Source organism: Dermacentor silvarum, chromosome 5 (genome assembly GCF_013339745.2).
Source record: "Dermacentor silvarum isolate Dsil-2018 chromosome 5, BIME_Dsil_1.4, whole genome shotgun sequence".
NCBI classification, from domain to species: domain Eukaryota; kingdom Metazoa; phylum Arthropoda; class Arachnida; order Ixodida; family Ixodidae; genus Dermacentor; species Dermacentor silvarum.
Genome location: NC_051158.1, coordinates 4,173,372 through 4,185,326, shown reverse-complemented (window position 1 = coordinate 4,185,326; position 11,955 = coordinate 4,173,372). Strand labels below are relative to the sequence as shown.

The following is an 11,955-nucleotide window of genomic DNA, read 5'->3' as shown; positions in this document are numbered from 1 at the left end:
AAAACCAGTGTCGAGTGGACGAACTTTCCAGTTGACGTCGAACTTTCCAGTTGAGTGTCGAGTGGATGAACTGGGGTCAGTCAAAAAATCAGCCTCGTAGCTTCCGCTTAGGTTCCGCTAGAGTGTGGAGCAAAGTGCAGGTGATAATTCAATCAAATCAGTGGAGCTCAGTGACTTCCCCGTCTCTGAATGTACTTATTGCAACCGTAGCACGCGGTCACAGCTGGTACTGCCGCTCACTCAAGAACCGCCTCTTTTATGGGATCGGCACAATGTTATCCGCGTCTGCTACAGTATTGACTCCAGTGACTTCCGAAATACATGCGTAGACGTCATGACTTTCAGAGTCGGCTTGCCTCACAAAACCTTGCATAATTACCAAGCGCAAATGCTGCTGAGAAGTTTAAAACATAAGCACCAGATTTTCCAAAGGACTGAGTGCTTCGTAGTGTTTCAGCATCCCTGTCACTTATTTTACTGCCCCAAACGCTATACAGGCTGAGTAAAATAAACATCTCATGTGGCGGGTCACAGAGATTTCTAAATGGTGGAAAACGATTTGTTTGTGGTGGTATAACTGATTTTTTTAACGTCCTTGAGAGGATGTGAAGAACGAGGCTTCCCTACACGAAACAGTGATGAATTGTTTCAGCACCCAGATCCAAACTGTAATTTGTTGACCATGGCCCAAAATTCTTCATTTTTTTCAAACATCGATTTGGCAAAAGCAGCTGCGGAATGCAATGTAAAATATTGTTTTTACCGCACCAATGCGAATGCAGCTCAAGAACCATAACGGTACTGGATATCCTTATTGGACCATCGCCTTTACTTGCTCGAACGTTGAATGCATGTGTCTAAGTTACTTTTATTTCTTGTAGTGCTTTGCTTTTTTCTGCTAGAATGTGTTTTTATTAGCAATCTTTCAAAAAAAGTTAGGAGAAGATACGAGATGCTTCAGTGGTTGGCGTGCCCGTCAGCCCTTCATCAAGTTAGCGGAATCATAAAATTAATTTTGCACAGTTTCCATGGTGAGCCTTGGTGAATCGGTGGTTAATAGACGATGACGACCAGAACAGCAACAATGACCACGACATTATTGAACAAGTAACGTTTAGGTAACTTGAGTGAATTTTATATCCTTGCTGCCGGGCCTCCACTACGATATCTTAAATAATACTGCACATTATCAGCGTTGCTTCTAAGGCACCTGTTCTCTGGTTATAGGTGGCGTTGTATGTTGCTTGCTCGCGGGATAGGTGGGATAGGGCAAGTTATTTTCATTTCATTTGCGTAGCAAGAAATACAGGTATCGAGAAACTACAAACAATGAAAGAAATGATATGAGAAATTTTATGCAAGATGTCCTGAATAACAAGAAACGGTTGTTGGTTCACTTTACGAATCGTAAAGTACAGAAGGAGAGTATGAAAAAAATTGCGAGCCCTTGCACTACTGGGAAGATGGAAAGCGGCCAAGCTGTGACTATGCTGGGCCTGCAGTAGTGAATGTTACTATAGTGAATTTGATTATTGATTATATTGAGCGTCTTAGGCATGTTCGTGAAAGAGCAAGGACACCGGCGTCTTGTTTTCGCCCGGTGCGATGGCCAAGTAGTGCGTTTGCTGCGCCAAGTCCGCCCCATCGTCATAGACTAGCTTATGAGCCACAGCGTTCACAGCCGCGGCACACTGCACGGCAGCGTCAGGATCCTGTGAGATCTCTCCCGCTCCTGCTCTCGGCGGTTCATACCCACATATCCAACGCGGGTATGAGCCACACGTGATTTCCATCTTACCTTCCTTCTTGCTCTTTCTTTATTTCCTTCTTTCCTTCTTGCTTTCTTTCTTGTCGTTGGTTCATACCCACACATTGAATGCGGGTATGCGCCACACGTGATTTTATTATCGGTAATCGTGACGTAACTGATGAGCATGCGACGTTATTTATGTCATGAACTATATCACTCACGTTAGTCATGCGTTTTCACACCTGTGCTAAGGCACAACTGGCGGGAAACCGCCACGCACTTGGAGCCAAACACCCACGCAGATGGAGCCGAAATTGTTGTACAGTCGTGGCCGAGTGGTTAAGGCGATGGACTTGAAATACATTGGGATCTTCCCGCGCAGGTTCGAATCCTGCCAACTGCGCAAGCAATAATACATGCCGGTCGGTCTACGGACGCGATCTCTTGGAACCTAGCCGTTAGCTGATTCGCTGTAAAAAGAACAAGTACACGTAGAGTCGGCTCTGCAAGCCAACAGTATGTGGGGTCTAACGAAAGATAATTCAACTTCCTCGCAGTTCAAGCTTACAGCTAGTAAAATATTCATTGTTGTGTTCATGGTAAATACTAGTAGAAATTGCAAAAAATATTTCTAAATTGTGTGCCCATATTTCACAGAAATATTGCTGTTGCAAGAATCCTTTAATGCTCGAAATATTGAAGTGTACAGCGAACATGAAAACGTAAAAAGTTGCCACTTCTTTCAAAATATGCTCAGGAAACATCAAAATATATGGTAATGTCTATTCAGTGAGTGTCCGAATTTTACTTAAAACATAGTATGGGCAATGGAAGCGATTGTACTTGTTAATGTTTCGTTAAAGACACATCCAATATTTTACATTTCTACTTGCAATTCTTTTATATTTTCGGTGAATTTACCAACGATACTGCACGAGTTCATATGAGTGTTGCAATTGCTGTTTTCTTCCGTCAGCTAACACTGAAATTGAAATTCCGTGACTCCGTACATTTTCGCTGATATTATTCCTGTCTGCATCTGATAAATATATGCAAAAATAAGGCCATCTCCATTTCGTATGTACTATGCTGTTTGAATATCCGAGGAAGGCACCTTTATAATACGTTCCCGGACCAAATACTAATCACGCAAGACCTTCGGCTCCTCTGGACTCAGTTCTCCCAACTGTAAAATCTAACTTCGACAGACAGATTACGAGAAATCTCGAATAAATCAACATTTATTTATATAAGCGAAATTGAAGCATGTTTCTTTTTCTGTAATACGTATGCAAACATCTCACTACTCAGTTTCACGCCACAATAGCAGCAAAGAAGGCGATTCTTTCTTTAGAAATGTAACTAATTGAACATTTAGGCGGGAACATCCGAGGCTGGAAAACGACGTTCCGTTCTTTTAATTGTTGATTCAGCAATGGCATCTGCATTGCCGTCCACTCTTGAAGGGAACGCTCTTATGCATGCTCTTACTCTGCGGGCTCTCTAGCTGCAAGTGGCGACTGAAGATTTGTCAATGCACTGCACAGGCATATAGAAAAATGCCGGCGCTACCAGCAACCGATTCATCTGTTGCTAAGCCGTGTGATTGTGCACTGACCAGAGCGAACAATAAAAGGAAAGCAATGTTCTGTTTCGATATAGGAACCAAATAATTAGCGAACTTAGTCGAAGCACACAATGTGCATAAACCCTTGTGTTTAAGACAAACGCCGGTCACCTTGCGCATCCCAGAAGTACAATTCAAGATTGGCGTGATCTGAGATTGCATGCTCAATGTTCCCTTGTATGCGTGTACATTTTCTCGAAAGTGTAATCAGATATTTAGTGGTGAAAGAGCGCCCGAGTTTTCCGAGTCTTTGCCCTTCGTTCTTCCCACCTTGCTTGAATTCGAAGATGGCTAAAATTCCCACACACGCTGCACTCACGGGTTTTATTTAACGGTGGACAGCAAAGTACAAAGATTGCTCTAATTCAAAGTACACAATATTTTAATGCGTCTCTAGGTCGCTGCCCGGTAGTTTTAAATACGAAAGTACGGGTACTGCGCCACAAACCGCTGCGCATGGAACGGATCGCGGTAGTATGGGTTCGTAAGGTGCGGGTCAAAGGTGGTCGGATGTTCCTGGCCGGAAAAGTGGCCCGTCCATCTCGGATAGGCCAGGCCGTCGTGGAACGCCGCGTCGCTTGGGGCGCCAAAAGAGCGGGCATCAGGCCTATAATTGTAGGGCCCCCTAAAGCCATGCCGGCGTGCGTGATAGTCACCGTAGTCGATTCCGTACCGACTCATGCGGGACTGACCACCGTAGCGCGGGAAAGCGTAGTCGCCGCCAAAGTGGGCACCGTGCATATCGTTGGCCGTGGCTCTAGGCGTGTCGAATCTGTCAAGGTCCTCTCCTGGGAGAAATTTGTGAAAACAAACGCGTGGTGAGGAATTATAAAAAAAGTCGGACAAGTTGGAAATACGACATTTTGAAATTCTATTAAGCGCTTTTTAACGAAAGGAGCTCAAAGTAGCAACAGGGCGGGAGGAAGTTGACCGGAACTTGAAAGGATTTTACTTGAAAGGAAAGTTGTGACTAACACTGTGATATGTATCGTATATTTAGTGTCAAGTATATGGGAAATATATTTCTTGTTGGTAAAGTCTCGGCTATATTATAAAGAAAGCTTTGGTCAGTTTCACCCTTATAGGGAGGCGCACTGAAAGCGATAGAAACAATCAGCGTTTAGCTTAAGTTTCTCAGATGGTGTTCCGACAATACCTTCAAGTTACATGTTAGCTTGACGCAGCACGCCACGCGACTGCTGCTGTGCAGCAGAAACAGCGCCTCGACCGCTGCCAGAAACGTTGTGGAAGTCTCAGGCACCTACCACCAAGGTGCACGGGACGGGACCGAAGGATGACCGTCGGCTTTTGTAACTTGAAGTCTATTGTCCGTTCCGCTCCGGCCAGCGTATGCACTACGGTGTGGTATGCACGCTGCTGCGCATCAGGAAAGCTATGTTTTGTGCGCACAACGCTCCTGCAAGCGGCAGAAGACGGAGGGCTGTGCTGGTGGAAAGCCGACTGTCCTGGAGGAACGAAGGTGGAGGAACGCTGTCCTGGTGTTGCAGCCAAACAAACTGCGCATCTGTCGCCTCTCAGGAGACCATCTAATCCTCTACGCGCGAGCGGCACATTTTGATCGGGGCAGCGGGCAACGGTGACGGATTCGGCGAAAACTCGCCTCGAGCGCCCGTATAAGTGCTATCGCAATAAAGGAATGTCTGCGAAACTTCCACGTCTCTGGTGGAACGATTGTGGGCGACTTTTGCAAGCTCAGGCTTTCCTGCAGCAAGCAACACTCCTACTTCTTCTCCTGTTCATTTATTTTGAGTTTTGCACTAAAACCTCACATCTAGTTCGTCAGTGCGAGATCACGGAATTCAAGCCGTGTTCTCGCACTTCTTTTGCGTACACTCCCGGCCGCATCAACCAGGGTTGTATGTAATGAACACTCCAGAATAATAATGTAACTTTAATCGTGCAAAATACTCACCGGACCATACAACATGTACTCGTTTATTTAGGAGACAGACAAAATTTTCGCGAACTTACGTTGAAAATCATGGTAGCGTTATCAAAATCAGGAACGTACACAGCTTATCACAAAGATTAAATGGTTCAACTGACCATATATACAACACCGTAGAGGCTTGGGCTAGTCAGTACATATTGAACAGGGGAAACAGCATAAAAAACACGAAAGACAAGAAGGCAGACACACACCACTTGTGTGTTTGCCTTCTTATCTTTCCTGTTTGTTGCGCTGTTCCCCCCATCGAGGGTTACCATATAGCTCTTCCTTAAAAAAATAATCTTTTAATTAACTTTAATAGACTCTTTGAGTAAATATTGTTGGTTTTCGCAAAAACTAAAATCTTGTTCTGCTAAGGTCACATTTCAAGCACGTAGACGTGTTTACGTAATATCTGACGAGATGGAATAGGGTGTTGCAACCTCTATCTGCCTGTACGATTTATTCTGTCTTGATGCTGGCCGTGTGCTAACGTGTTCGGCTCGCAAAGAACAAGAGGGCAATCGCTAAACAACGAGGAATGTATTAACCGTATGTGACAGCAAGACGCGAGCCATGAGCATTATTGTAAAAAAGTTACGTTCAGCTTCTCCACCGTCCGGTCCAATGGTGACATCAGTTGCGAAGAATTTGTTTGCATAGAGCTTCAGCTCAATGCAGCCTCATTCACACCATCGAGCCTTCATACGTATGATGAATGCTTTCATCCGTCTCAGTGAGTCGGTAAATGAACCTGAGAGAAAAAGCTAGGACTGCTGCGGCCCAGCAAGCAGATGCAAACTGACATATAAAGTGGCAGAGCACAGGTGGTATTTAACGTCAGCATATAGTCACAAAGATATCCTTTTATTAAAATATAGCTTGAGAAAACTAGAGGCTAAATTTATATATTGCGGGTGACATTATACTTATTTGAATTAGTAGGAAATATAAATTGAAGGCTGCTGAAACATTCCTAATATATCCTGAGTCAAATTCCATACATGTAAGTCTTGCAGGAACAGTGCTGATTTACGCAAGGTATGCGGGTTATTTATGCAACAATTGTCTTCGACCATATTCAGCTGTTGGCCAAGCCGGAACTGAGGGCCCTGACCAGAAAGTTGTAAACGCGAGAGCATAATTTTATGCAAAGCTGCTCTCTGCATTGCGTGACTATATTTGCTTCCTTGTTATTTTAACGGTGTGATCTTCAATTATATGTTTGCCTTGACGAGAGCTATACTTATGTGTTTATTTTGATGCGATTTAGAACAATGTATGTGCTGCTGTGAACCCTTATAATGGAGGCAACGGCCTCGTCAAGCTGCCGAATGAGAGCTTTTATTCACCGCTCCTCTGCCTGTTTGTGAAATAGACGAAATAAATAGATTGATTGATAGGCGAGGATAAATTTACTCGACAGCTTAGACAGCGTGGGACTGTTAAAGTAGCGGAGAAGCCGTGCCCTGGCGGCAATACTTAAAGTATCAACCCAGGCTTTGTTAACTCTGAACCGCTGATAGAGAAAGAAAACAATATATGGGCTAGTCTTAAGTCATGGCTTTACTGCTTAATCATGATCGAGGGATTAGGGTACAGCCTTAGAATAGTTACCATTTCTGAAAGAGTAAGTTGGTTGCTCAACAGCAAATGGCAAAGTTCTGGGTAATGCTTTGACTGTGAAAGCACAGCCACAAGGAACACGTACCTGGCGACTCATTTCAGAGAGGGAGAGAGCGAGAGAGAGAAAGAGAGAGACGGAGGGGGTCAGAAAAAGCGAGCAGCTTAACGGTAATAAACTTATTTGCGCACTCTTCTTTTTTCCCGAAATGTTTGTATTGTTTTCGTTTAAATTTTTTATTTCTTATTTCGGCTTATCTAATCGCCCGATTCTTGGCCGTTTACTTACGAATTCGTGCCTTGTTCAAGGTGCAGAAGAAGGCAAGCAAGCAAGCAAGCAAGCAAGCAAGCAAGCAAGCAAGCAAGCAAGCAAGCAAGCAAGCAAGCAAGCAAACCAACACACAAACAAACAACAAACAAACACGAAAACAAGCAAGAAGAAGCAAACAATGAAAAGAACAACAGCAATCGAACAAAATGTGAGTAGTCCATAGCATCATACCTCTGTATTGGTTCGTCATGCTGTGTAGGATGATACAGATAGAAGTGCAGGTAACGAAGAGGTGATGACGAGGCAACACAACGAGCTATGAAGTTGCCCCAGGAGATAACTGTCATTACCGGAGTTTAAAACCACCTCATTCCAAGAAACATGCACACAAAGGGCAGCATCAACAATATTCCTCGGGACGATTTTCTTACCGCCATCTTGATAGATGCTCTCCTGACCATCCTCCATGTTTTTCAGCAGCCAAAAAGGCCAGTAACGTTTGAATAATGCAGACCAAAGCCAACTGCGGAAGCCGCTTTGGGCCTTCTGGTTGACGGAAGGAAGCGAGCTGTGCGATTTCTGCGAAGCTTGCGCCAGCCCTATGGCCAAGAGCAGCCATAAAAAGTGCGACGCTCCCATGACCACCCGCCCTTAATGCCAACGCCGATTGCTTCAAGGACCAGGAGCCTGTCGAGCGCGTACCCTCTATAAATGCACTCGGTGCTTGCGCGAGTCGCGACAATTCTCGGCGTCTCGATAGTGTGTATCACGTATTAGCGTTCCCCTCTCTCTCGTCGAGCAGCTGCTCCGATTGTCGAGGCGGTCGCGTGGCCGTACACAATGGTTCAAGTTGTCTGCGCCGCAAAAGACAATGACAACTCATTCTTTAATGTCCGGTTCTTCTATGACACAGCTTACCGTTCACTTCAGTTGCGTTGAAAGCCCTTCGCTCACGGACAGCGGAAGAGATGAGTTGGCGAAGAGCATTGTTAAGTTTGAAACACTTGTGGGGAAAGTGGGTTTTGCGTTGGAAAATGAGGGCCGGGTTTTCGATGCGGACGTTACGTTCGGGAAGAAGTCACATCGGTCTGATTCGTGTGCGCTGGGCGGATCTGTAGATGTCAAGACGCAGCAGCGAAAAGAGCGGCTCTATACTGCAGCTATTGAGCATGCTTAAGGGCACAGCTAAGTTACATGACAGAATTTCACTGCACTAAGCAAGTTGAACCACCGTGTAGAACCCATAAGATGAGCAGAAGCCTCCATCTGTAGATGCTCTGGCCGACTTTGCGGAGGCCTTTTCACTTGATTTAACCAAAACTAAAACTTGTCATTTCATCTACATAATTTGTTATACCTGCACTAACAAGAAGAACGCGTCATTAACACAGCTCGGCGCTTCTGGCGTCCTCGACGGTGCTTTCCTTCTCTTGGTATCCATTCTTTAACTCTAATGGTCCACCGGTTATCCATCCTACGCATTGCATGCCCTGCCCAGATTCTTTTTTTTTCTCTTAATGTCAATTAGAATATCGACTATCCCCTTTTGCTCTCTGATCCACACCGCTCTCTTCCTGTCTCTTAACGTTAGGCCTAACAATTTTCGTTCCATTGCTAACGGTAACCCAGTTACTAGTAGTAATATCACAGCGATGTCTGTTAAGCGTATATTCTCTTACTTGGGCGACGTAGAATTTTGAAAATCGTAGTATGCGCAAAGTACCACGCATGATATGTTGTACTCAAACATTTATTTTACAGGTTTTTATTTTATTTTACAGGCTTTGAAGGCACAGCGTGAGAAGGCACGCAGCTTAAGCATAATAACGCAATCCAATGTTGCACGGTGACGCATACAGCTAGAAATTTAATATCCTGGTTGTCACGTCATAGATGGTAATACCTCAATAGAAATGCATACGCGTGTCTTACGTACCTCGGCGACCAAAGAGAAGTTGGGGTAAGCACTTGTAAGGCTACACAAACTTTTCATCAGAAATTATGCCCGCGAAAATGCAGGTTTCAGAGCATGCAGCTACAAGTATTGTGTGCTGCAAACGACATTGTGAATAGAGGCTGTTGGAGATGTGCAAAGATGCAGAGTTGTGAAGCAGGGGCGTCAAGCACAAGTTGATAAGAAGGTGTCGTGTCGCCAAGGCAATCGACTAACTGCGTGGTAACAGGGCAGATATTTATTGTGGTCGAAGAATCTGCTAGTCATGAAATTTGCTACTGGCTGATTCAATCGTTCCAGGATGGTGCCTTCGTGGCCAGATGCCTCGTTGATGATAGTGACCGGGGTAGTTTTGGAAATGACAGTGGTCCACTGCACTGCTTATAGCTGCTTTTGGCCCACTTTTGGCCTGCGCGTCCCCTACATCTCCGAGCATCAGCTGCGGCTCGTCGTCGTCGAAGATCACGGCCGAGAACCAACGGTTCAACAGCAGCGGCAGCGAGTCGATTCCTCAGCCGACACCACATCAGTCACAGGCCTCCGGTTCCAGCATCTCCACGTCGGCGTCCTCCGCTTTCCATAGCGTACCCGGCAGCAAGGCCTCCAAGACAGCGGATGAAGCAGAGGTACGTGGCGACGACGCGGGCAATAATCAATACGGTGACTCTTTGGACACGGACCCAGCCGCCGTGGCTCTACGGTTGCTGAGGGCCGAGGATAATCGCAACAAAAGCTCCACTCCGGCACATGCCACTCTTGTCGCAAAGGGGCGCCGTCCGCTAACGGGATGGCCCGCCAGCCCGTCTACGAGACGGCGTTAGACCCACGTTTCAAGCAGCGAGAACCCGACCAGGGCCCGGACCGACCGTCCCAGAGTTCCGCAATCACCCTCCCCGGGCCGCAGCAGCAGCCGCACGCAGGTCCACTCCACCCGGTACCGCCATTGCCCTCGCCCCCGGGAGTATCAGCTGCGCTCAACTCACCCTCCTATTCTCAAACGACCCCGAAGCTCTTTCTCAATTCCAGTGAGTTTAGCACGACGCCGCCTCTCGAACAAAGAAGACACTACGCTTCTAAAGAATGGCTGTGAAGCATCACGATAGCGTAGTGACCGTTTTTGCCGAGAGGCGGCACTGCATGCCATCCACTTTCTTGAGTTCAGGGGGAGGCAAAACATTTAATGGAAGAACGTTCTAGAATAGAGGGATCAGTGTACTCAGGGGAGTGAAGGACAAGCTGCGAGTCGAAGATTGTTTGAGAACACGGGGGTGTATGTACCTCGTAATGGGTATGCGTCGACTGGGCACAATGTGTGGTGTACAGGGTATTCGTATTGTGCGGCCTTTTCAACGCTGGTCAGAACAAGTACTGGGTGAATGAGCGTCCGAGAGAGCGCCAAAATAAAGTTCGCGAAGGATTATGACAATAAAAAGTCGCAGTTTCGCCTGAAAGCGAAGCATCTATTGTGATAGCAAATTAGTAGTGAGCTATACGTAGTAAGGATAGTTGTTTTATCGGCTGTATAAACATAAACACATTGGGTTATAACAGAATTAACAAGCATGGTGTCAGCGCGCACAAGCAAACATGAATAGATAGCACTCGATGACCGCAGACAACCGCTGTCAAAACGCTGGCGTGAGCAAGCGAGGCTGCAGCAGCGAGCGAAGGTTCGTGTGGTCTATCGCTTCAACGGAAATTGAGCGGCAAAAGCACAGCGCATTCAAATGTAGGAGCTGTGTGCCGAACGCTTTCAAGATAGGGAGCGCGCGACCGCTCGCAGTAGCGCAAAGTACAAGTGCGCAGTTGTTGGCCGAGTTGTGGTTGAATGGGGTTCACATGTATGGTACGACGTTGCTTTGTGCGCCGGCACTTGAAATTTAACTTTTATGGGTTGTGCTCACTGTATTTTGTCTTGCGTAGTTTACGTATAGTTTTCTTGCTAATAAAATCAATAGGAAGTAGTGATCGTGGCATCCGTTCCAAGCGGTTCCGCTTGTGTGTGCAGTGAAAGAATGGAGCTAGTGCCACGTCAATGGCGCCAGCATTGTTTCGCATTGAACATAAAGAATGAAAAGAGAGGCAGAGGTTTTTATTCTTTGCAATCTCACGGATATATTAGCGGTACTTTGATCCGCACCCCCTAGATTAATTTTTTTCCCGTGACGTGTTTCGCAAGTTCGCAAAGTTTTATTGCACACTTGACACATGTGAATTAACTCGGTTTGTACGGATGCAGCTAGAATTGTGGCATGGTCAATGGATGTGGACTGCCGGTGTACTTAGTCCACTTCGGGCCGCCTCTCCGATTGCTGTAATCCACCCCGTACCGACTGAGCGGGCTGGCGCCACCGTAGCGAGGAACATCGTCGGGGCACACTCGGCCAGGGGCGTTCTTATCATTTGCTTCCTTCCTGGCGTCTCCATCTGATTCATGCAGAAGAAAGCAAAATAAAACAAACAAAACGAAAACAAAAACCTGAATAATGAGTTTACCAAAGTAGTAGTGCTTCAATTGATCCGCTTCAGTCAGAAATTAACAGACTAGCGGGAAATTCATCAAAGTTACACATGTGTCAAAGTTACATCGCACGGCGTTAGTAACTCTTGTGAAAAGCATGCGTTATGCATCTTTTAGTCATGATTCGTAATTACAGAGTAACAGAATATTGGCTAAATGCACTGCCATTCCCGTCACGTTTTTTTAACGAAAAGGTAAGACTAAGCGTAAATCACCGGAACATGTTAGTCAGTGAGTGCAGGCATTACAAGAAAGAAA

General features: G+C 45.9%; 1 protein-coding gene and 1 non-coding gene across 2 annotated transcripts; one reads left to right on the top strand and one right to left on the bottom strand.

Annotated features, from left to right (window-relative positions):
* The first annotated feature begins 2,071 nt into the window (after positions 1-2,071).
* Trnas-uga (transfer RNA serine (anticodon UGA)) lies at positions 2,072-2,153 on the top strand. The gene has a single exon. It is a non-coding gene; the product is annotated as a tRNA-Ser (tRNA).
* A 1,533-nt stretch (positions 2,154-3,686) lies between these two features.
* LOC119452814 (uncharacterized) lies at positions 3,687-7,975 on the bottom strand. Its single transcript, XM_037714771.2, has 2 exons — positions 7,654-7,975; positions 3,687-4,165 (listed from the first exon to the last, which is right to left on the bottom strand). The coding sequence occupies exons 1-2, from the start codon at positions 7,859-7,861 to the stop codon at positions 3,792-3,794; spliced, it is 582 nt and encodes a 193-aa protein (XP_037570699.1). The 5' UTR covers positions 7,862-7,975; the 3' UTR covers positions 3,687-3,791.
* Between the last annotated feature and the right edge of the window lie 3,980 nt (positions 7,976-11,955).